The sequence below is a fragment of the Apis laboriosa genome, unplaced genomic scaffold (genome assembly GCF_014066325.1).
Source record: "Apis laboriosa isolate Shangri-la unplaced genomic scaffold, ASM1406632v1 scaffold26_cov146, whole genome shotgun sequence".
NCBI lineage: Eukaryota > Metazoa > Arthropoda > Insecta > Hymenoptera > Apidae > Apis > Apis laboriosa.
This window is the reverse complement of record NW_025222592.1, coordinates 4,639,841-4,665,096: the sequence shown is the minus strand read 5'-3', so window position 1 is coordinate 4,665,096 and position 25,256 is coordinate 4,639,841. Positions and strand designations below refer to the sequence as shown.

Below are 25,256 nucleotides of genomic sequence, written 5' to 3'. Positions count from 1 at the left end.
CTTCTATATAAGAAATAGAATTTTAATCGTGAAGCTCGAATAAGTTGAAAGTTGAAAGTAGGAATTTAGTATAAATATATATTACAGAATCGTGAATATTTTTATAAAAATTTACAATCAAGAGACGTTAAAGAACTTTTCGTTTCTCGTAGAAAGAGACACGTGTACGAAAAAAAGTAAGTAACAAAATTCAATAATTTCTAAATGTTTCTTTTATAAATAATTCGACGTTGAATGTTTCTTGGAAGAAAGACACGAATCTCGAAATACCTGTAAGTTTCTCTGCAATTATTCTTTTCCACGAAATTATTCATAACGATAACAATAACAATAATAACGAATTTGTTTCTACATCGATTCTTTATCAATAATTTCTTTATGTTGAAGAAAATGTTGCGAGGTCACTCTCTGAGAACAATCCAATAAACGCGAACGGAACGTCTGTTGGCCTGGAATCTGGAGTAAACGTCATTCGAGCGCCCATGCACGCCGAACCGGAACCGGAAGATCTCCCTTCTTTCCCTTCTTTCCGCAACGATCAGTGGTGATGTCGCGCCGAGTAGGCCAAGTTCTGCGCATATTCTCGCGCCAGTTCCGTCGTGGTGGCCTCTGTGGAGCTCAAAACGTTCTTCAGACTCCTGTCCCAACCTCCACCGCCTCCATGCTGCCAACCGCCATGATCGTTGCTCTGCTTGGAGCTCAGCAATTTCTTCAAACCGATAATCAGGGACAGGACCAAGGCGATTTTGCTTATGATCAGAGCCTTGCCGGCAAGCAGAAACAGCACCCCGAGGGCTATGGGTATCATCGCAGCCATCTTCATCGCCATTCCCATCATCATCATTCCCATCATCTTCTTCATCTTGCCACGTCCCTCCTCCATACCTCGTTTCAACTCGCCGGGGCTAGTCCTTGGCAATCTGATCTGAACGTTGAAACTGTTCAACAACGAAGCAACCCTGTCGAACAGTATCTCGTTGAGTATCTCCTCCTTGCTCGACGCTGTCCTCCCCAAAGTGGTCTCCAACTCGGTGAACGAGCTCCTCGGTATCTCGGTATCCGTGTTCCTGATCAGCTCGAAATTCTCCGAAAGTGGGAGGCTACGTATCCTGCCCAACCTCTCGAAGAACGCTATCGCCTTCTTCTTGAGACACGGCGACACAGCTATGTTCCGTTGCTGGCAATCCTCGTACACCCTGTACATCGTCCTGAATCCCCTGTCAACCAGGCTCTCCTCTTCCTTATTATTATTAACCTCTGTTATCCCCTCGCAGAGCGCACACCACGCCAACAAGATCGACACACACTTGAATAGATCGACGATCATCTTCCTCTCTATTATATATATCGGATATAATATAATCTTCGATCGACAAAATGATGGATCAACGACACGGCGGAAGAGAAACGCCACGAAAGAATATTGGGTTCGCGGATTCAGGGAGAGAGAGAAAGAGAGAGAGAAAGATAGAGAGAGAGAGAGAGCACTTCCACGGGGCCCAGGATCCACGACAGGAGACTGACGACAGAAGAACCAAGCCCGGACAAATATATACCATCCGGCGATCCGCCATCCCTCGCGAATCGGGCTGAGTTGTCTCCCACGTAAGGAGCTGTGCCAACGCAGTCCGCGGACCTACCAATGGTACACGTGACGTGACGCGCTCCCCCTCGCTTCCCTCAGGCTCCCCTGCGAAAGGCCTCTAAACAACTCGCAGCCTTCCTCGTCCGTTCAACGGGCGGCCGAGCTTCTTCTCCTCGTCCTATCACCTTACACGCTATTCCACTCGCTCTGCTCCCCGCGCGTATGATTCTCTCACAGCGTGACCCATTCTGACACACAGACCCACTGAATCCGCCGAGATCGAGATAGAGGAAGGAAGAAGGTAGGATCGCGATCGCGCAACGAATTAAAATTTCCCTCGCGTCTCTAGTAGGGGAGGAGGAGGAGGAGGAGGAGGAGGAGGAGAATGAGGAGGAGGGAGGTGGCTAAATGTAGAGGGATTCCTATTTCAAGTGCCTGGTACCGTGACCCTGTTGACCCCGTGATAGATGGAAGTAGTTTTAGGTCGCGGACGATCCATGGCCTTAACTCTCGCGTATCCCTTTCTTCCTCTTTCTCTCTCGACTTCTTGCATCGCGTCCTCTTTGGTCCAGATTCCAATCTTGTCTGAATCGAAGGTATATTTTCTTTTCTCTCTTTCTCTATTTTGGAATATTAAAGATTTTATAAAGAATGTAAATCATAAGGATGTCGATGAATCTGTTTCTAGATAGAATTTCTTCGTTGTGTGGACATTGTGCAGAGAGGAAGTGAATTTTATTATTCGACTCGATTCAAAAAATTTATGTAACGCGTGTTAACGTCTCTCGGTTCGTTCCATCCGGCACGCGTTGCAATTAAGGAACGCAAGGAGCAGTAACGTTGTTGTTTTATTTGGCGTAGCGATCTCGAGGCGTGGATCGCGTAACAATGAGAGCGGCTGGAGAGGATAGCACGTGGCATCTTTTTCTCGCCTCTCGTCGCGCCAGTTTTGTGCGCCTCACCTTCACTCGCGGTCCTCTCCTCTTTTTTCCCTGCTGGCTAACTAGGCGTGTCCGCGGCGTGGAAAACCAACAGGGTGTCTCAGTTTGCAACCTTCACTCTCCCATCTAAAACTATCGTCGACTGAATTCGAACTCGACCATCCATCGTTCCATCAAGTTTACAAGTTTGGATTTTTTGTAACAATCCAAAGAAGCAGTGGGACGAGGTAAAAAAAAAGAAAGAATTTTTGTTCAAATTCTTGAACTTGGAGAAGAAAAAGAAATTGTTAACACTAGGACTATCAAAGCAGATTGATTGAATTGATTAAATCGTTTATTACGATTGATAGTTCTAGTGTTTGGTGTAACTTTGTCGTAATAAATAAATTGGTTAATAATTTATGTAATAAGGATTCTTTCACCCTAAGCTTCTAAGAAACGTGTTTGTATGTTTATATGATAGACGAGCATTGGATTGAAAATTGTGTAAGAAGGAGGGACGCGAAGACACGAAGATTATAATCTTGATTCGCAATTCATGGTGGAAAAGAAAAAATGAATTGGTCAAATGGAACGTGTCACTGTGCCGATCTTGTTGTAATACGAATACACGGATTGGATTGAGGTTAACGCATCTCTAATGCGTCAACAAGGTATCCTCGCGAGGAACCGAAGTGAACAGTGTTAACGCGCGTGCCACATTCACAACACGCAGGTGAATTCGCGCGCGGACGCTGCTGGGGACGGATTCCACGGCAAACAATGGAAATTGTTCAAAGATCGAAGACGTAAACAAGTTGGAAAGATTCGAGGCAGATTCGAATATTTATATTCGTCGTGATTGTTCTTTTTTTTTAAAAAACGTGCGAAGGTATATATTTGGCTGATTTTTCGTATTTAATTCCAGGTGAGTTTGTGAGAAACCAATCTTTGTTTTCTTCCTTTCTCGATGCAAATTTTGCGTTTTATTTGTCCGGGAACCGGTAACTTAAATTTTTGATAAGTCGATGTGACGAAATTGTGACGTTTTAATCGTGAATTACTTTAAAAATTTTTATCCTTCGAATCTTTTTCCGTCCAATTTTTGGGGTGCCATTGTGAAATTTTTCAACCGGAATTTTTTTTTTCTTCATTAATACAAATTGAGTTGTTTTGAAATTAAACAAAAATTTTTTTAAATTTTTAAAAATTTAAAAAAATTCTGTGCTACAGCCCAATGTTTCTAGAATAGTTTTTATTTGTAAATTTGTATGTTCATCGTAGTAATTCGTTTTAGAGGATATTTTGATTATAGCACAGATATTATTTCAGGTGAAGGAGTTAGGTGAAACAACAAGGTAGTATTAGTAGAAAGGTCACTTTTTACGAACCATATTCTTCTTCTTCTTCTTCTTCTTTTTCTTCTTCTCTACTGTAATTACATCGTGCCACTTTTTTCACTTTTTGGGACACTATAATTTTTAAACCTTTTTTATTTTGCAATATTGCATTCCATTCGTCGTAGCCATAAGTCATTACATATTATTTACCGCTTGGAAACTTGGATCTCTTCCTATGCTAGCAATTGCTTACTCTACTTTTATTCCACCACAATGAAATAGTAAACGCGACATTAGTTCATTCTCCATTGTTACGAAGGAAAGTTGTCGGTTTACTGGTAAATGGGGACGCGCGGAATTAATGAGCGAATACGTTACTGTCGCAACGTGAATAGATCCTGGCGATTCTTGTCAAACATCTTTGCCAATCCAAAGATTCACTTCTATTCACAAAGGGAATAAGAATTTTTGAAGGCAAAGATGTACGTCCAAAAATTGTTCGAAAATCCTTCCGAAAAAATGTATATATAATCCTCGACTTTCAAATTACAAAGAAATCGTCGAAGTAGTCCCGTTTCCAAGAAGGATTTCTTCTCTTTTCTCTTCACCAATGTTTACACAATATACGTGATACGAAGAGCAATGAGTTGGAGCAAAAATATTTTTCTTCTGATTTTCTTCGAAGCTCGAACAACAAGCTAATCGAATAGTCAACAGAAAATTCTTTGAACAGGTAAATAGACAATTTTAATTATATTTCAAGTAAAAAAAAAAAAAATAATTTTATTGAAATACAATCGAACTTATTACTTTGAAACAATAATTTCTTTTATTGTTTATCAAAAACAATTACTTTGAATTATTATAACGATCTTATAAAGTAATATTTTACGTGTCTAAATTTGCATTTTGATTTTTTTTTTATCTATTTAAATAAATAGAATAAACGTAGAAAAGAAGAAGAGAAGAGAATTCTCTTTAGGGTATCAATAAGTTTTTTAAATCCTATTTTTAGATTATTATTATTATCTTGTTATTGGATACAGGCCAGCAATCAACAACAGGTGGTTGTAACTTCTGACCTGGCTCATTATCTTCCTCCAGGAGAGTCTGGAATTTATGTTCATCGTTCGGCTACCGTTCGATTTCGCTTCGAGCGCGTTCTAATCTCTTCGATCTCTAGAGCTACCAGTCTTCTTCTCTAGATATTATCGCTTATAGGAGGGATCTTTATCCTTAGAATTTATCGACACCGCAAAATTCTTTATGGATATACGCGTTTGACAAATTGAATTAACGGACAGAAGAGCGACGCCAAAAGGGTGAAGGTGCGAACTCGTACGCGTTTAACTATCCTGACGATTGTAAAATCGTTTATTACACGGTGTATTACTTTCTTGAAACATTGTATTGGCTAGTTGTAACAATTTTATTACGCAGACTTTATTGCGTAACAATCTACTTTTCCTTCTCAGAAGGTGTAGCTCGAAGTGAAAATACATTTGACGATATAACGAGAATAAGTTTATCCCGATTGAAATTTCACCTCGATTCGGCCATCATGAATTTCCTTTCGTTAGAATATCAAATGATTCGAATAAAAATTTTTACATATATATACTTTTAAATAATACAAAATTTAGATAATAGAGGTTTCACGAGGCAATCGATGTTTCTCGCGAGGAGAACGCATGGTATTTCACCGGGGATCGTGAACAGAAATCGTGTTCCCCGTCGTTTTCACGGTTTCACGTGGCGTGTTAACGCGCGACCTTCCCCTATAGTTTTATCTGCGAGACAAGTGAATCGAGGATGCGCAATCGGCCCAGTGGCACACAAAGCAGCACCGAAGAAAAAGAGCCTACCTTTTAGACCTTGTTCTCCACTTCCGCCGCGTATAAGCGGCACGGGAGGCGGAGCTAGGGAGAACAGTCTCAATTTGGCGACAATGTTTCCCTGGATCTACGATTTCAAATTCCCAACGATGACTTTCCAATCGGATAGCTGTATTAAGTATTACGGCGTTATTCTTTCGAGTATGTCCCGAGTATCGAATTATTGAGGTTGTTTAAAAATCTTTGTTCGAAATTTAAAATAGAAATCCATTATTCGATTATCGATACTTATGATCGAATTTGAGAGAAGAAACTCTTTTACGAATCATAATTTTCAACTTTTCAAATCGATCCAATAAAAAATAATTTTCGACGCGATTACTCAACAACATTCGATAATTGATCAACGTTATTTCGTGACGAATTAACAAAAATTTTTAATATTCGTAATTACCATTGAAAAGTTTCAAAAGAGGGGGAGAAAATGTCGAATAATCTCTTAGTACTCGAGTTATCTCTTCTATATCTTTCTGCTCACAGAACATTACCTCCGATTCTCTCTCGTTCCGAGCCGAGTCGAGGAGCAGTTTTTCCCGAACGCCCTCGCAATTAGCCCAATTCCTTTTCATTCGTATTGCGGCGGGGTATCGTTTTTTTCCACACCGCGTGGCCACGGCGCAATTATCAACGGGCGCAATACAAACGTGTAGCAACGGGTATCGCATCAGCGACTTGGAATCGACGAAACAAGTCAACACAGGAGAACGATCCGCTGGATTCACGCTCTGTATGCCTGTAACTGTTAATTATACCAACTGTTTCTATAAAAATGGTCATTCGTTCGGCCGTTCAGTCCGCGTCGAACATGCTTCGACGTACGTTGCTCGTCGTCCCGTTGACGTTGTGCGCCCTGTTGGCCGCGTGCTGTTGCACGCTTCTCCATCGAAGCGATCGCGATACAGTGTCGAGACCGATCGATTGCAGCCGCGGAGAGAATTCCGTCGAATGCGTGACGAGGCGGAGGATGGAAGGGATGGAGGAAGGGAAGAAGGATCGGTCGGTGACCAGGGAATCTAGGATCTTTGGAGGGGAAGAAGTTAAAAGTGGAGATGGCGCGATTGAACAGGGTGAGTAATTGGAAAAATCGAGGATGGATACTTTTAACGTAATAATGTCATAGATAAATATATAACGGATCTATATATCCGTGTAGTTATATATAAGATAAAAAGGAAAATTATTCCAGTAAGAGTAAAATAAAATTGAATAAAAGTTAAAATCGTTGAAAGTTAATATTACGTGGTCTGTAATTATTCTATCTTGCATAAAATGAGAGAGTTTCGGTCAGACAAATGCTCGAGTAACTTCATAGTAGATATTTTTTTTTTTTTTTTTTTCCTCTTCTTCCTATGACGATGCATCTGATGTGAATATATATATATATATACAAAATACCGTTCCGCGAAAACGATTCTTTGCAGTTATTCTGTGTTACCTGTTGCTAATTAATCAATTAGCATCCAGCCATTTTTGTTTCCTTTCATAACTATCATCGCGTACGATCTTGCGCACAGCGTGACACGAGTTAAATTACTTTTTCTTTGCTTTTCTTTGCGTGCGAAAAATGAACGTATTACATTAAGTATTATACATTTCGTTCGTTATATGTTGTTACGGTGATGTAAAGTTTGATCTTCTTTTCTTTTTTTCAGTCGCTGGACGAAGAAAGAAGAACAAGGGATATGGGCAGATGTTGCTTTATCTTCTAGGCGCGTCCAAAATGACCATGCTTTACGTAATAACGAACGTGGTTGCTGCAATTGCTGGAAAGGCTCTGATCGTCGCCAAAGTTGCTCTAGCAATTGCGACCGCGATCGCATTGAAGAGAATTCTTGGTATTGTTATTTTTTTTTTTTTTTTTTTTTTTTTTTTGGAATTTTTTATCTCTATATAATATTACGATTACGATGTTATTAATAAATATTTTATCTTTACTTTCAGAGCACAAGGAGAAAATTTCGTACGAGATAATTAAATATCCGTATCACAGCTATGAGAATACGCACAGTACAAGTTTCGATTACGATCATGGTGGATCGTGGGAACGTAATTTTGGATATCAGAGGCAAAAAGTTAAAAATAGAAAATTAGTCCGTTGAGCCACGAAGAGAGTACAAATAAATGTTTAATATCAATTTTATATCGGAGAATAATATATAATTATTTTGAATAATAAAAGTGTAAATTAATAAATCAGATTATTAATTCTCGTTGTACAAAGAGGATTTTGAAATCTCCAAAAAGTATGGTACTAATTTAGAAATTCTGAAAACATTCATTTTCTTGAAATTATTTACAAATCTTCAAATTTCCAGGAAATAAAAAATAATTTGATATCTATATAATAATAATAATAATAATAATAATTATATTCCTCTGAAATTTTTTATTGATGTCATTTTTACACAAATGACACGAACACGTATTGCAATATATTTGCAAAATATTTGAAAAATAAATAAATAAATACAATACGAAACAATACTGTATAATAATTTTTGGTAATTCTTCAACTATTCTAACTACAAAATATACATAAAAAAATTCTCAATAGAAAAAACTATGCAATCTATTTTAACTTGCTCGATTGTAACATCGCTCAAATCAGGCTATCATCATCATCGACGTCTAATCTTTATTTATATATACAAACAGAAAGTATCTCTATCCTTTTTTTTTTTTTTACTTGCTTAACAAAAATATCGTACAGGAAATAAATTAAATTTATTGATTTTATTCAAGTTGTAGGAACGCCCTCCATAGCTCTTTGCCAGCCACCTCCGTATCCCCCGCCATAATTTCCATGGTGTTCGGAGCCTGTAGCATAAATAACCTCGTGCCCACCCCCGCCCTGGCTGGACACCAGCTTCTTCAACCCGATTATTGCGCTCAAAACCAAGGCTATTTTGGCCGTGAGCAAGGCAGTTCCAGCGATAAAGGCGATTTTACCGTAGGCCAGTTGCGCCATCATGGCTGGAAAAAAATAAAGTACTCGATATCGATACTTGGCAAGAAGAAGCCATCGATCACAAGATTTTCATTCTTCAAGATTAATTCGTATCCTACCTCCCACTGCCATTGCACCCATTATCAGCGCACCGTATCCCTTGTCCTTTTTCTTTCGACCTGAAGCGACATGAAAACGAGGTATTTTTTAATTTTATTTAATTTATTTAAAAATAAATTACACCAAATCGATAATTCCCCTTACCTTGAAACGCGTCCCCAGGAATAGTCAGTTTCACGTTCCTGGAAGAAATATATTCGTGAAACTTGTTATCCAGCATCTGATCCAGGCTAAGCTCGGTCCCATTTTCCTTGAACGATCTGTCGACGCTCTTTGCAGCGGCCGAGGGATCCCTGCCGATCGACACGTACTCGTTCAACACGTACACCGTGTCGTCCTTGATCGCCGAATCCAGGATCTCCAACGCTCTCCTTTTCAAGCAATCGAACGCGTTCTTCTCCGCCGCGCATTTGTCGAATAATCTCGTGTACTCGTTTCTGCTCTGCGCTCGATCGAACAGCGCAACAACTAGGCAAGCGACTAGCAACGCGAATTCGTGACAAATTCTATTCTTTCCTCTCATAATTTCGTTTCGAACCCACGGTTTTTGTAACCCGTTTAAATACGATACGATATATATCGAGTGTATTAGAATATTTAGAGCGGCGAGCGGTGTACGCAGTTTGGAAAAATATCGCGGACTAATTGAAATTGCTCGATGGCCGCTCTTTTATAAGAGTATTTCCTGTGCTCCTCCTACCTCGTCCTTACGATTACGGCTCACACCTGATCCACGCGCTGTTTAACGCCTCCTCCTTTGGAAGGAGGGACGATTCCTGATTGAAAACAATGTCGTACAGCCCCGTAAATAAGTATCCCTCTGACCCGGTTGCCAAGCGAAGCTTGAACCCCCGCGCGATGAACAGGACGCGAATGGAGTTTAAAGGCCGGTTTCAACAAGAATTGCGAATCCAGGCTGTAGCAGTTTTTCTTTCCTTGCGTATTGCACGTGTACACGATCGTTTCGAATTCGAAAATGAGATTCTCGCACAGATAAAAATCACTCTTGTATGCTACGATAAAATGGATCACGAGAGAAGAGTTCAAGCGTTCGTGAATTTCGTGATAGATATTTCATAAATTTAACAATTTGACGTAGCAGCACTTCGACAACGGAGATAAAAAATTTATCGAGAGAAAGAAGAAAGAAGATCTTTCGATCCAATAGATTTGAATCGAAAATAAGAATGGAAAGGGATGAAAGAGAGAGAGAGAGAGAGAGAGAGATCAAGTCGTCTGCTTTTCATTTATACCGGCGAAAGTTTGCGTATTTACATTTTCGTTAAATGATGCGCGCAGATCCCCGGTGATCCGAATGATCCTTAATTACGCGAGTCAGAGGGAATTAGTCACCGCGGAATTAATTAACACGCCTCGACGGGATACTGTTAATCCGACACGGATTACAGACCGTGACGCGCCACATACGTCAAACGACCCGTGGCCAATTACGCGCGCACGAAATTTAATATTTAAAAATGTCCACGCAGTGGTGTACGCGTACATACACGAGGGTCCGGGTGTATGAAAAATTCAGGGCACTCTTCTCCTCTTATTTATCATTTCCTACGCTTTTCGCTTCTTCTTTGATGGCAGGCAGTAGCGAACGCAATTACCCTACTTGAGAGAGAGAGAGAGAGAGAGAGAGAGAGAGAGAGAGAGAGAGAGAGAGAGAGAGAGAAGAAGAAAGATTTAACAATATTATAACGAAAAAAAAAAAAGAAGAAATTTTCTCTGACATCTTCTGAAAAAAAAATCTGGTTGCAAGTTTGCGACTCGTTATTACCCGCGGATTTCGTGTTTCTTCTTTCGGATGATTGCCGATCATTACCCTACTTCGGACTTTGAATCAAGTGAAGTGAAGGGAAGTGGAAGGATTTCGATTAAATAAATAATTTCGCGAAGTGTTTCTTCTTTCGAGGGAGACGAATTTCACGATGATGGAATTTCCCGTAAACACCAGTTTAAAGATTAAGGGGGACGCGGAGAATTATCCTCGAATCGAAAAGGATGTTGCGTACCGTGCGATGAAAAATGGAGAATTGTTGGAATTATTTTTGAGGGAAGAAAGAATCTCGTGAGAGAATCTTATCTCCCATTAGAACGATTCGTTGAATAAATAATAACAAATTCCATTGAAAATGATAACGCACGAAACTTCGAATTGATCAAATAAGAAGGGGGGAGAAAAAATCTAGATTGAATAATTTTATTCAAAAAAAAAAAAAAATAACTCTATTATCGAATAACTTCGTTATAAAGAAATCACCGATCTCCAATTACCAAGAAAGAGAGAGAGAGAAAAAGAAAACGGATCATTTCCGATTGAGCAACTTCGTGAAATATTTCATCATGATGATAATTTCGAGCAACATGGAGCGTCGTACGAATTCTATAACGACGTAAAAATAAAGCGGACCGTTACATGGGTAACGAATCGGACGTCACGCACGTTCGAGCAGGGCAGCCGAGTGCAGAAATGGTTAAGAACAGGCTTAAGAAGAGAATAGATAGGAGAGAGACGGTTCATGCGGCCGTGAAACGGTGGCGGAAAACGAGCAACTTTTACGGTCGACTGTTCATCCTCGATAATGTATGCCGCGTCGTTCGTCGTCACACTTGACATAAGGAGAGACTTAAAGCTCGTTGGCCACGTGGAGGAGCAGCACGTTCACGGGATCGTGAACACTGTTGCGAGCAAACCGTGTTTCCCGGACGTCGGTGCTCCTTCCTTCGAGATAATCGTGGATGGATACAGTACAGTTACGATAATGGCGCGCGGCTCTAATGGATCTGTCATGGAGTGAAAACTCCGTGTCGGGATGCCCCCTTTGTTTCTTCGTTTCTTTCTTTCTTTCTTTCTTTCTTTCTTTCTTTCTTTTTTTGGATGAGGACGACAGCGAAAACGACAGCGAAGTTGCGAATTGTTGTTCCAGGTATTATCGTAGGATCAAATTCGGGCTGGATAATGGTTAGATCGGAGTTACGGGAAGAGAATATGTACGCCTTTATCCGGGTTATCCGGATATCTGGTTTTCTGCCAATTTCACGGTTGTTCAATTGTAACGAATTCAACCGATTCAACCTGGAATCCTTTCTCATTGTTTGTATATCGGGCTGACTGACTTTCTTAGGAGTTAATTGATGAGGATAATTACGACGAGTGAGAAACGGCGAAGAAAAGAGAGCGGAATGAGTCGAGGGAAGGAGAGAAGGGAAAAATTTGCCCGCCGCTAATAAAATCTTTCCTCGTCGATATTTATTCAATATGATCTCATTGTACATATCTCGAAATTTACTTTTTCGAGTAATATACAAAATTTAAAATAATAAAATAGTTGACGAATGAAATGAAATTACGAACTACCTCGAATAATTAATCTAGCTGGAGCGATTCTCTCCACTCGTTTCGATTAAAATCTAGCATGATATGAACCGCAGTAGAACGAGTCAACTACTCTTCACCCAAACGAAATTCTTCCCGTTCCGCTGCTTCCTCTTGCCAACGCCCTGCTCCGCGTTGTCGTAAACGTCGACGACCTCTCTGATCACGTGTTGGCTGTACGGTGGCTCGAAGTCGTTGCCCTGGAATTCCCTGTACGGTGGTCTGTGGTGGAAATTGTAATAGTACTGCGGTGGAAGCGCCTCGTAAGAGTGATGAATCCCGCTCGTGGGATACGTGGTGGATAGGAAGGAATTCCAACCGAGCAGGCCGGTGATCACCAGCGCCACCTTCGTCAACAGCAGAGCCTTCTTCGTGAGCAGTAGCAAAAAGCCGAACATGAGGGGGATCAGGGAGGCCAGGTTGAACTTAAAACCTAGCAGGAATGGTATCAACAGGTGTCTCATCATTTGCCTTCCTGGAAAGGAGAAAGTTGCGGGGCAGGCTTTAGACGTCCGTGTTCACACACGTTTCATTTAACCTTGTTCCATTGGAAATAGGAACATTCGGTCTATACAGGTTTATTAATGAAATATAGACCTAGTTTTATATATATATATATATGTGTGTATGCATGTATTAGATGCTCTGATAAATTCTAGAGCTATGAAACGAGGTATATGGAGGCTCGGCATATGGAGCGGGTGGCCTTGACCGTGCTGCCTGCTGGAGGTGCTTCCTGAAACCAGCTTATGGCGAACTCAGCCCAGATACGAACCATGGAGAACGGCATGGGTTCGCTTCCGTGCTGTTTCCGTGATCGAAAAAAGCCGTGTATCGCCTATTGGCAAATTAGCAAATTGGTGTCGTCTGACGTAAAATAAATATCCGTTGGGTTTACGAAAACTCGAAAGAGGAGGATCGTACTATACTTGATAAGATGTATAGAATGCTCACCTGGGCCCAAAGTTTGCCTGTCCCCGAAAACCGTCGATTTTTCATTAACGACGAACTCCAGTATCCCGTTCCCGTTCAACGTCGGGCCGGCTCTCAATTCCAGCCCGGGATACACGTTGTCCAGACTCCATCTGAGGCTTCGTCGTTCCATCAGTTCGATAGCCGCCTTCGCTACGTTCCCGAAATCCTTTGGATCGTAATCCCAATCCAAAGCTTCTCTACCGTGGCCGCCCGCTCTCTCCAAGTGCACGTCGCCAAAATCCAGATCGTCCTTTCGATCGATCGATCGAAGGGCGGACAGGGCGCCTCGATTCACGCATTCGAACGTGGCATGCCGTTTCCCAGCCAGGCACGAGGCGAAACCCTCGTCGTCGAAGTTCGGCAGACGATCTCCTCCCTCGTTCGTCGAAATTGGCGACTCCTCGATCGATTCAACGATCACCGTGATCCCGGTAGAAATGTAGATTAAAAGGCACAAGGTTCTCAATCCGTGCTTCATCGCGACGCGTTCCACGAAAGGAAGATCGGGGAGAAAGTCTCGCGATGATGAAGTTTTTCCCTTGATTCCCCGTATTTAGGCCAATCGCTCCATTCCCGAGGAGGAGGAATTTCGAGGATCGATCGATTCGCTCATCCGACGTTTTCCATCGTTTTTCTCCTTGGAGGAAACGAAGAGAACGGAGGAAAGATCGAGATGGAAGAGGAGGAAGAATAGTGGTAACCGGGTTCTGGAACAATACTGTTGATCCAACGCCCACGATCGGCCCCCTATATAGGCGGCAAAGGACGTTCACGCACACTCGGAACAAACAATTGGTTTCACTCGGTGAATCTTCTCGAGCAGCGAAAGTTCTCGAGCTGGTTGTGTTCTTTTCATTTCGTACGAGAGATCGAGGATCCCTCGATACACCGGATGCACTCGAGCAGGCCAATTTCGAGAGTTCGAGAAGCGAGAAGCGAGTTAGACTGTCAGAAATGTCGCTTTGCGAGAAATTCTCACGCGAGTGTGATTTTGGACGAAAGAAAAAAAAAAAAAAAAAACTATTGAATATTTGAAATATTTAAATATCGATCCAATCGTTTCGATCTAAGATGTAAAAAAATCGCGATTATAAAAAAATATTTCTAAGAATTCGTCAAACAGGATGGAATAATTCAAATCTACAGGATTATCATCGATGTAAACCGGTCATATCAGCATCGAGTCATCGATTCATGAAAGTGATGAAATTGAGAAGGGAAAAGTTGTTGAACGCGCAGTCGTTTCCCTCCTAAGACTAAGACGAAAGAGATCCTCCTTGAATGCAAATTACTCTTTCAACTTGCCTTTATTTAACTATCGTCCATTCAGCTTGCTTCAAACGTTTATTTGACAAATATACACTTTTGAACGTCGAGAGGATTACGTTCGAGCGATGAATATATGCAAAACTCTTTGTACGTTCTTTTTTTTCTTTCCTTTTATTTTTTTTTTTTTCCAAAGGAAATATGGAAAAATGGAAACGAAGCGATCTAAAGCGAACGACAAATAATAGAAATTTTATTCCAAAAATTATCAACGAGAGTCCAAATGTTCGCTCTTTTAACTTTAAGAAAAGAAAAAACACACGCGCGCATCGATTTAGTAGAAAGGAGAGAAAGGGAGAGTGCGACAAAACAGCTTCGTATAAAATTAACATTTATTTATAAATAATTCGATATAAGTTACATGGCGACCCGGGCACGGGATGAGAATATAAATAATCATTGGATGAAATCTGGTAGCCCTGTACAGGTACTGACTACTGAGTCCGAGCGCGTTCGACCCGGGATCTGCGATCGAGGGATCGTCGACCCCCCTCGAAGGGGGTATACCGTATCGATCACTGTGGTGGAACGTGATATATTCATACGTTGACCACCGTTCACCATAATGAATAAAGTCCGTCATGGCTGCTCTTCGTGCTGCATACGTCACAATTGACGAAAATCGTGATCCAGCGATCGATACCACCCGATACGCAACCGTCTCCAAGTCTGAGGAAAATATCTATTCGGCGGTCGGCAGTCGTAGTACGTGGCGTCACGTATGTGTGTATGTGCGTAAATGTAGAATATGTGTGTCACTGTGTAACGATACTACTCCGAGACGAGCATCGACTCCAGTATCCAGGTGATGATCGATCGATCGATCGATCGATCGGTCGGTCCGTCCAATCAGGTCGATCGCACAGTTCAGTTAAGACGAAGTCCTCGAGGGATCGAGATCGCGCAGCCCCTCGGCCGAACGGTCACTTTGGCGAGCGAAGGTAGTGAGTTGAGAATGAAGTAAACGTTTTCGTGCTACTACGAACGAACGTGATCGCCCCCCCCCCTCCCTCCCAAACTATTCGGAGGGTTTGTACGCCTTGTACGCGAGATCGGAGCCCGACGATCTCGCCCAACCGTGGTGGTCTTCCTGCCCGTACGAGTGTACAGGATGGGCGACCACCTCGTAACTCTGATGCTTGTTGGCGAACAGCTTCTGGAGAGCGATGATGGCGCTGATGATCAACGCGATCTTGCCGATCGCGAGCGCCTTGAGCGCGAGCAGGGCAAGGCCGCCCAACGCGATCGGTATCAGAGCGGCGGCCTTCAGTTTGAGCAGCAACAGGATCGGCAGCAGAGACTTGACGATCTTCTTCTTCTTTCCTCGGGCTGGAATCGAAATCGGATCCATGGATCGATAAATCGTTATATGACGATTGATTAATAATAATAAATATTTCATTTCGCTTTGTTGCTCACCCTCGTCGAAGGAGCGGGACACGTCCTCGGGTAGACTCAACTCGACGGTGTGGGTGGAGAGGAACTTGGCGGTCCTGTCGAGGATTGCCTGATCGATGGCCGCCTCTTTGGCCCCCGCCTCGGCTGGCAGGCTACTCTCGATGTCGTTCAAAGATCTTCCATTGTCCGCGCGGCTGGAAAACGTAATAGATCCCTGCGTGAACGACGAGATACGATACGCTCGTTCTCGTACATTCCATTCCCTTCCCTTCCCTTCCCTTCCCTTCCCTTCCTCCCCCCCTCCCTCCCCCTCCTCTTGTGTCACCCGTCCACTTTCCCGCCATCCACCGCCCTTACCTGCTCTTCGCCTCCTCCGTCTCAACGATCTTGAACCCGTCCGCGACCTCGATGTCCGCGCTCGACCTGGCCACCCTGTCCACGAATCCGAGCGCCTTCAGTTTCAAGCAGACGGAGACGTCCTGCTCCTCGCCCGAGCAGGACGCGTACACGTCCAGAGCTTCTTCGAGGATGGACGGTTGATGGACGGCGGCCGCCTGTTGGGCCGCCGGGGCGGCCGTCGCCACAGCGGCAAGGAACACGGCGATCCCCGACAACTTGATCATCATCGTCATCGTCGTCATCGTCTTCTTCCTTCTTGCTTGCTCGTCGCTCACACTGGATGCAAATATACGGGAATATACGATTATACTTTGCACACGCGAGAAGGGTGGTGGGAAGGATCACAGGAAACGATCGAATCCGAGATATATAAAGATAAAAGTTTAGACAGTTGAGCGTGTATTTCTTTTTTTTTTTTTTTTTTTTTTTGTGTGTGTGTGTGTGTATATACGTTCACAGACGTGGCCCGTTCACGACACGGACGGGTCGAACCACGAACTGCGGCGATCGTATCGAAACTGACCGAAAGAATCACGATTGCTGCCTTTTATCCTCGTCGCGAAAGGGGCCCGCGTACGTTTTTGAAATTTTGATGGCCCCCACCGGCTTGGTCCCCGCCTGGGTTACAACCCATACGAGCTATTGGTTCTCCTCCAGGCGGTCGTCGCGTCCCGTGTTTCCCTGTCGCGCGCGTCTCTCCCGTTGACGCGCCTCCGCGCCTCGCTCCTTCTCGCTTCTCTCCTCTCTGTTCCTCTGTTTGAACCAGCCCTGACCGCGCACAGGTGAGTGCTCGTCGGACGATTGGTCACGGACGGGGGGGAAGAGAGAGAGAGAGAGAGAGAGATGGAGGGAGGGAGGGAGGGGAAATTGCTGGAAGATGCTTGAAAGCCACGCGCTTCCAGCCCTTCCGAAATTGAACCGAGGGTCCAATTGGGAAATGGAATACGGTGTCACGTTTCGAGTGTGTCTCGAAAGGAAAGAGAATCGAAGGTAGATAATGGGATGATGCTGTTTTTTTCTTTTTTTTTGATTTAGAGAATGGATGGTCGTTTCGAAGAAGGGAATGCGGAATCGCAATATCGTTGGTTGGTGTCTCCTCTCTTGTTTGAAAAATATGCGAAATGCTTATGATATACACGTATATATATATATATATATATATTGCAAAAGTGATGGACGTTGGAGCAAGAATGCAAGATAGGCTGCTAAGATTGAATTAAGTTGTAACCAAATGGCATTCTTCGTGACGAGTGTGTGTATTCGTCATATATACTTAGGTAACAGGTTTTTATTCGGTAAAATATATACACGATGTTACGGTAGGAAGTTATTTTAGACTGTTTCCGTGTAATAAATATTATATCGGTAGGTTTGGTCACGTTTATTTATTTTTCTCTTTCTTTTTTTTTTTTTTTTTCGTTGAAGTAGTATTTTTCATTGATCCGTTCATTGATTGGCAACGATCGATCTCAAGTTATCTCGAAATCGGTTGTTACGTATCTTTTTTATCCGCGTTTATAAAATATAATATTATCGATTTAGGTATTCGGTACGTAACGAAGTTTCGTTAGGAAGAGATATTATAATTAGTTTGGCACATTGTGGACGGACTCTTGAAAGGAGTTATTGAGACGTGATAATATTTTTTGTAAATTATGGAAGGAAAGTTGGTAGAATTTGGTTACTTTCTCGTTCTATGGTACCGTATTTGTTTCCGAAGAGAGACCAGCAAGGTGTATTTAGAAATCGAATATTCAGGGTCAATGATATTCACAGGGAATCGTTTCGGTTGTAATAAGTCTTCTCACGGTGTGCTCTTAAAATTGTTCTGTAAATATACCATAAAATCGAGTTTTCCTTTATTTGCATGTACATCTCTCAGAAGAAGAGGTATCCAAATTTAATTACCGGTTCCGCGTAATCCATAAAATTACTTTCTATATTCTCCAAGAAGAATTTATTCTTGAAAATAGTAAAGTTCCAAATTCATTAAAAGTAACTGTGAAAACATCGTAAAATATTAAATAGGAAACACTTTGAAAAAAGAAAGAAAAAAAAAAAAAAAAAAACAATATTTTTCCCCTCCAACTGTTACTTGTTCCCTTTTTTTTTTTTTTTTTTTTCATTCCCCTTCTCGATACAATACAAAGAATTTAATTTTCTCATTCATTCGACATTTCGATCGCGCGTTTCCGTTCCGAGAAATATTTTTTGCTTTTTCTCGAGCGAAAGAGGGGGAGAGGATAACATCTATTTTTCGAACATTCAGGAATCCTGGAGGAGGAGGAGGAGGAGGAGGAGGATCGAGCGATAACCGGCGCAATTTCCCTTTCAACAAGCCGTATAATACCTCGCATTATGTACAAGATACTTGAAATCTCACGCCTCCGCAACTTTCCTCGTCGCGACCTCCTATCGAGCGGAACGAACGTGCGTTCTCCATTCGCAAATCCTTCCTTCCCCCCTTCCTCCCCTCTTCTTCCACACCACTCGCCTACTAACTCGAAATTTCATCATCCACCTTTTTCCCCACCTTTTTTCCATTCTCGTAAATTTGTCTCGTCGATCCTCCTCTTCGTTCCCCAAAATACTTTCTTCCTCTGTACACCTCTGTTCGAAGTTCGAGAATTCCATTCCTTCCCGTTCGATTTAATAATCCCATCGATTTATCAGTTGTACGAATTTCTCGAATATTTCTTTTTTTTTTTTTTTCCATTTCCATTCCTCGCGAACGTTTCTCTCTATCCGTTAATCGTGTACGCGATTGAACGATCGAATCCCCGGCATTCCTCCTCGGCGAGGACGATATCTTCTCTTTCCTTCCATGTCAAATATCGAATATATGGACGAACGTTGTTTGAAATGTTGTTTGAAACATTAATGTATTCGTACGAACCGGCGGCCGGTATCGCGTGTAACGTTTAACGGTTTTTCATGGAATGTCCGTGGTGCGTTGGACGAGTTGGGTCCGCGCCAGACCTCCTCAAGGAGAACAGCCGGCCGCGCCTCGCCGTGACCCCGAAGACGACGTCTCGCCTAGAAAAAATGCGCGTATGGAGGAAGGAAAAAGATGAGAGGACGCGAGGCTCGTTTCCGATCCCCGCGACTTTCTCCGTCGCGCCTCTGTCCACCGCGAATTCGACATCTTTTTCTCCTTTTTCTTTTTTCCTCTCTCTCTTGTTTATTTATAACTTAATTAATAAAAATAAGGCAAGTGGAAGTTTGTTGTTATATTGTGTCGATATCGATATCGGGAAGGATTGGGTAGACTTTTTTTTTCTTTTATTTTTAGAGTCGGTGGAAAATCGTTAGTAGATGGTTAGAAAGTAATATTACAGTTGGGAGAGTAGTATATAATCGAAGGAAGTCTTTTAACTTTTTTATTTTCGTGAAGAGAAGGTAGACATTTTTATTTTTTTTTGATTTTGGTATTTAATGATTCTGTTCTGTTAAATCATTCAGAGTGGTGAATAAATGAGAAGAAAAAAATCTTTGTACTCGTAAGTAATATCTTAAGTTTAAGAAGAAGAAAGAAAATTTCATTAAAAATGTATAAAATATAAAAACGAGCAAATGATAGGATTCAAACGAGTTCTTTTTACGTGAAAGAAAAGAGAACCAGTGAAAGAAGCCAAAGAAAGAAGCGAAAGGACGAGGAAAGTCGATAGGAGAGAGAAATAAAAAAAGAAGAAATGCGTTGCATCTCATTAAGAAGAACTTTCACTTCATCGATCAATATCGATTCTCTTTTTCTTTTCTTTTCTTTTTTTTTNTTCTTTTTTTTTTTTTTTTTTTAGCAAAATGGAAGACGATCTGTCTTCCTCGACATCCTCCGAGCACAAAGTTCAAGTTTACTGATTCAATGATGTGATGGATGATGGTGCACGTAACAACTTATTTATGAATAAACTTATTTACGAATGACAGTCGAAGTCGCTTGTTCTCGAGCACCGAAACGCTAATCCTGACGGCAGAGCGAGGCGGCTGCGAGCTGAGCGGTGATAATGGAACACTTTCCTCTCGACGACGCCGGCGAGAGTGAACTCGGCCGAGGATCGAGGTCAGGTCAAGGCCCCCACGAAGCAAAGCCCCACCTCTCCCCCTCTTTTTCCTCTTCTTATTCTTTTTTCGTCAACACTTGTGTGAATCAGTAATCGGAGAAAGAAAATTCTCCACTAAGGAGAAAGAACGTAACGATCTTACCCGATCGACTCGTCAAATGATTCAATTTTTCAGGTAGAAACTGCCTGCTTATCCGAAGAAACTTTAACTTTATATTGTAAATCAGTAGTTGTCAGTAGATGAAATTCGATTGATGAAAATTATTAGATATTTCGAATGAATGAATTTTAATTCGGCGAGGAAATTTTACATACATTCGTCATCAATCATGTTGTCGACTTTTTATAAAAATGTCGACGGTGAAGGAGTTTTTTTTTTTTTTTCGAGTTTTATTTCAAGTTTTAAATATAAATCGAATGAAATTCCGAAAAGCGATCTCGCGATCAATTAGCTTGAATTTCGATCTATGAATGAACTATTCCAGGGAAGAAAAAGTAGCACACGAAAGGAGAGTCGTCGGGCACGGATGAATGAACGCGATTCACGCATATTCGATTCTCTCGCCTTCTCTCGATCCCGTTGATTCCTTTTTCTTTACCGGTTCCCCAAAACACTCGCCACCAACGAAAAAAAAAAAAAAAAAAAAGAAGAAGAAGAGAAGAAAAGAAAAAGCAAGAGACGAGAGAGAAACAGAAAACTTTCCATGCACATATATCACATGAATGAACGAGTCCTCGTTCCCACTCTTCTTTGCATTCTTCTCTTATCGTTCCGCTTATATTAAAACCTCGAAACAAAAAGAGAACGAAAACAAGAATGAAACAGCTCTCGTTCCACTTTCTTCCATATAATTCCATAATCGCGATTCAAATTTGATCGGATTTATGGATAATTTTAATTCTCGATCGACAGAGAGAAAGGAATAATTTCAAAAAATTCCAAAATCCAACTCAATATCGAGCATATATATATATACACGAAACGAAGAGAGCAAGAGATGAACGACTCTAATCTCGAACTTTATCTTAATCTACTTCGTAAGATGATAAAATTTCTCATAAAATATCTGCTCGAAAATGAATCGAGAATACGCGCATAATCGATGGGACTCGAGCAAATCTTCTCTAAAAACGAGATCTCCTCCTCCTCTTCTCCTCGTGGAAAACGAGGCGAGGCAGTGTTCGGCTACTTTCGGCGGTGTCGAAAAGGGCCGAAAGAAGAGCCATCTTCGGAACGGGACCACCTGACCCGTGAGATTGTGCTCGACGAGGATCGATGAACCTCGATCCTCGCCGTGTCACGTGGTCGGATCACGAGGAGGGAGAGATCGATGGACGGATGGATGGAGGCGGAGGGGCGGAGGAGGGGGAGGGGAAGGGAGGAGGAGGAGGAGGAGGCCGAGGGGAGGGAGTAAGAGAAAGAGAGAGACACACGCTTTTTCTTCCGGATGGTGGAGAGTGTTAGGCCCGAGAAGACTCGGCGGCGCGGATGCTGACTGGCCTGGTTTACTTCTCGATCGTGCGTCTGGCGCTCGGGCGCGTGCGCGCGCTCGTACGCGGACCTTGCCAGGCGTCCCGGGCAAGTAAGGTGCGTAAGGTGTGCGTGCGTGGTTTCTAGTATCTAGGTAACTCAACAAGAGCTCTGCCCTCCTCCTCTCTTCCTCAGCTTTCTTGCCCCTTCCGCTCGCGCGGAAGAAGAAAAAGACGGAAGTGCGAGCGCTCTCCTGCCCTGCATCCAGAAAACATCACGCGTGCGGAGACCGTATCGAAGATTCTCCCGGGCTCGAGCCGATTACTTTCAACGAGCCTCGAGGAATTTACCCCCTCCCCGACTTCGACTCGTCGATGAGACGATTCACTTCGACGAGACGAGTCTCGTTTTGCATTTTATTGAGAAAGAAGAAAAAATTCGCTCGGAATTAGAGAGAGAGAGAGAGAGTAATTTTTGGGATGAGAATCGGAGGGAAGGGATTCTAGGCAAGAAGAAGATAAGTCGATCGATGGATACAAACGAATCTTGATCTTAATATATTTTCATACATCTATAAATATACATGGCTGGCTAGCAGCTCCGCGAAGAACAAATAAATACTGTGGTGTGGGATGGGACGATCGAATGCTTTTTTTCTTTCTTGCGTTTCGTTTCGTTTCGTTTCGTTTCGGGAATGGAAATAGGGAAGCGTGACGTGAGCGTGTGAGAGAAATAGAGAGAGTTGGGGAAGAAGAGATCGGCGAAGAGATGGGAGAGATGAACGATCGTGGTGAAAAGCGACATCTGGACGTCGAGGAAGGACATCATTCGTGAAAGCGAAGTCTAACGAGATTGAAAAGACAAGGATCTCTTGTTGGCCCCTCTCGTTGGTTCCTTTGTTTTCCTTCGTTAGGTGGACGACGACGGCTTGTAGGCGGAGTAGGCGAGGTCGTGACTCGATCTCGCCCATCCGCTCGATCCGTGGCCACCCGCTACTTGAACGACTTCGTGGCCGTGGTCTCCGCCTCCCGACACCAGCTTCTTCAAACCGATGATGGAGGCCAGCACAAGCGCGAGCTTGCTCACGATCAGAGCTTTCCCGGCAAGGAGGGCCAACGCTCCCAGAGCTAGTGGCACCAGGGTTCCACCGATCAGCAGGGGAATGGCGAGAAGACCGCTCATGTTCTTCTTCTTTTTGCGACCTGAAATAATCGAACTTTGATTAAGAAAGATTGGAATTCGATTCGACGAGGGTTCGATGGAGGGAGAGGTGGAAAATTGGAGATTTATTGCCGAGTGTTTGCGGGGAGGTGAAAAAGAGTGGGCCATACGGTCTACTGAGCCGGGAAACCGGAACTGGGAACTTTCTTTTTTTCGGATCATTGCCTCACAAATTACGATTATTTGTTTCGAGCGAATTGTTGCGATTTTCTTTTTCTCTTTCTTTTTTTTCCTAATATTCTCACCTTCCTCTACGAGACTCCGTTGAAGTTCCTCCACATTGGGCAGTTTCAACTTCAATGTGTGGCTCTGGAAGAACTTGACCACCTTGTCGAAGATCATGGTGTTCAACGCGTCCTCCTTGTCCTCCAAACTTCTCGGCAGGCTAGCCTCGATCTCCTGAAGGGATTTCGGCGGTTCCTCCGCAACGTTCGTCGAAATTGGATCGTCCTGGACGAACGTGACCCCATCCGCGACGTTCAACTGGACGCTCCTCGACACCCTGTCTATAACCGACAACAGCCTCACTTTCAAGCAGGAACTGAGATCCTCGTCCGCGCATTCTTTGTAGATCTGGTACATCTGCCGAAGATCCCCGAACACGTTGCCGTTCCCCGTCGATCTACCCGCCTCCTCGTCGATGGAATTGGTCGTGGGATTGGTCTCGGCCGATCTCGCCGAAGCCACGGCCAACAGGAGTGCCAGGTAAACGGAGCAATGCGCCAACCGTCGGACCATCTCGTAGGAAGAACCCTGGAAGCCCACGAAAATCTGTGTATCACCTCGAAAAGAAAAATTCTCAAAATTCTTCTGTCCCCCCTTCGTCCAATACATATTCGATACCCACCGAAGCAAGATTGTTATAAGGCTCGGACGATCGGTTTTCTCGACCTTCCTTCCTTCGAAGACACCTGCCGCGAAACGAAGCTGTTCGGCCACCGGTTTACTTGGATCGGTTTGACACTTTTGGCCGCGTGAGATGCGTGCTTGCACAGAGCACAGTAACTGGACTGTCCGTAACGGAAGCCCTGCCCTAGCTCTATATATCTGGTCAGGTGTACCTCCGTTGCTGGCGATATCCTCCCCACCTTCTTCGTGGCGGCCGCGCCGCGTACGAATACCGGCCATTGTGGGAGCATTTTCATTGCCAAGGATCACTTGAGAGATCGCGTCTCGCCAGGGTTGTTGCATCCGTGGATAGAGAGCAGCGAGATCTGCTGCGAGAATTTCGCTGCGTTTCCCCTCTCCCGTGCGGAAGAGGAGAGCCTCGGAGCCTCATCCCCTCCCCTCCCTTTTACCGCCTCGATCCATCGATGATAAAACGTCGGATTCAGGCGAATCGTTTCGCTACTCTGGAGCGGAACGCCCTTGTCGTCGCTCGACATCTTCCGCTCTTCGACGCGATCCAAATATTCATCTATAAATTATTGGAAATTTGGAAATTTTTCGTCTGGAGAGAGAGAGAGAGAAAGAGAAGAAAAAACGATTTTCATTTTCTCCCGCGTTATCGTCGTATCTCGATAGGCCTGAAATCGAAAGCACTTCCACACGAGGAGGAGGAAGAGAGAGAGAGAGAGAGGGAGGGAGGAGGACAGGGGGTGGTTGATTAACATCGAATGGATTAAACAGATTGTAACGAGGAATGATTGTTTGGCGGTTAAGATAGATGTAACGCTCGTTGGACAAGCGTATTCTACATTTATGACACGAATAAAAGTAGAAACGAAGCTGTGTTAATTAACGGGGACCGTTAGTCATCGTATGTGTTTATATATGTATATATCAACCGTCCTGGTTAGAAGAGCTCGCTCAGCGGTGGGCGCTTTTCCCTCTTATCCTGTGTTTTGCCGTCGCATCCTCGCCATTTTCGTCCTGGCCGGAGGGGAGGGCCGGAATAACTGGGTCACGCCAAGTGAAAACGCGTAGATACGCGTGGCCCCCCCCCCCTCTCGAAGGGGGGCATCGTTCCTCTTAATGTTTGGATTCACATTGGGCGCAGTGAAGCGTCGAGGAAGGCAGCGAGGCAAGAAATTTGAAATTTCGATTGGGGGGACCTGCGGCCCTGTTCCGCCTCGATTTCTTTTCGCTACTTCTGCTACCTCTCTCTCCCACGCTTCGACGTCGAATCGATCGATGATAGAGGGAATTCTTCTGGATCGAGAACGTCGAGTGATAAAATATTGAATTTCTTTTTTTCTTTTTTTTCTCGTACT

The 25,256-nt window shown here is 43.3% G+C and overlaps 6 protein-coding genes across 6 annotated transcripts; 1 reads left to right on the top strand and 5 right to left on the bottom strand.

Annotated features, from left to right (window-relative positions):
• Nucleotides 1-115: 115 nt before the first annotated feature.
• Nucleotides 116-1,896, bottom strand: LOC122713720. Its single transcript, XM_043934443.1, has one exon. The coding sequence runs from the start codon at nucleotides 1,325-1,327 to the stop codon at nucleotides 539-541; it is 789 nt and encodes a 262-aa protein (XP_043790378.1). The 5' UTR covers nucleotides 1,328-1,896; the 3' UTR covers nucleotides 116-538.
• Nucleotides 1,897-5,530: 3,634 nt separating this feature from the next.
• Nucleotides 5,531-8,003, top strand: LOC122713876. The gene is made up of 3 exons (XM_043934686.1): nucleotides 5,531-6,807; nucleotides 7,393-7,575; nucleotides 7,682-8,003. Exons 1-3 carry the CDS (start codon nucleotides 6,510-6,512, stop codon nucleotides 7,837-7,839), a joined length of 639 nt encoding a protein of 212 aa, XP_043790621.1. The 5' UTR covers nucleotides 5,531-6,509; the 3' UTR covers nucleotides 7,840-8,003.
• A 474-nt stretch (nucleotides 8,004-8,477) lies between these two features.
• LOC122713936 lies at nucleotides 8,478-9,330 on the bottom strand. The gene is made up of 3 exons (XM_043934776.1): nucleotides 8,952-9,330; nucleotides 8,807-8,866; nucleotides 8,478-8,713 (listed from the first exon to the last, which is right to left on the bottom strand). The coding sequence occupies exons 1-3, from the start codon at nucleotides 9,328-9,330 to the stop codon at nucleotides 8,478-8,480; spliced, it is 675 nt and encodes a 224-aa protein (XP_043790711.1).
• A 2,927-nt stretch (nucleotides 9,331-12,257) lies between these two features.
• LOC122713919 lies at nucleotides 12,258-13,645 on the bottom strand. Its single transcript, XM_043934755.1, has 2 exons — nucleotides 13,147-13,645; nucleotides 12,258-12,667 (listed from the first exon to the last, which is right to left on the bottom strand). Exons 1-2 carry the CDS (start codon nucleotides 13,643-13,645, stop codon nucleotides 12,258-12,260), a joined length of 909 nt encoding a protein of 302 aa, XP_043790690.1.
• Nucleotides 13,646-15,511: 1,866 nt separating this feature from the next.
• LOC122713841 lies at nucleotides 15,512-16,532 on the bottom strand. The gene is made up of 3 exons (XM_043934633.1): nucleotides 16,249-16,532; nucleotides 15,913-16,085; nucleotides 15,512-15,822 (listed from the first exon to the last, which is right to left on the bottom strand). The coding sequence occupies exons 1-3, from the start codon at nucleotides 16,530-16,532 to the stop codon at nucleotides 15,512-15,514; spliced, it is 768 nt and encodes a 255-aa protein (XP_043790568.1).
• Nucleotides 16,533-22,731: 6,199 nt separating this feature from the next.
• LOC122713840 lies at nucleotides 22,732-23,781 on the bottom strand. The gene is made up of 2 exons (XM_043934632.1): nucleotides 23,289-23,781; nucleotides 22,732-23,024 (listed from the first exon to the last, which is right to left on the bottom strand). The coding sequence occupies exons 1-2, from the start codon at nucleotides 23,779-23,781 to the stop codon at nucleotides 22,732-22,734; spliced, it is 786 nt and encodes a 261-aa protein (XP_043790567.1).
• Between the last annotated feature and the right edge of the window lie 1,475 nt (nucleotides 23,782-25,256).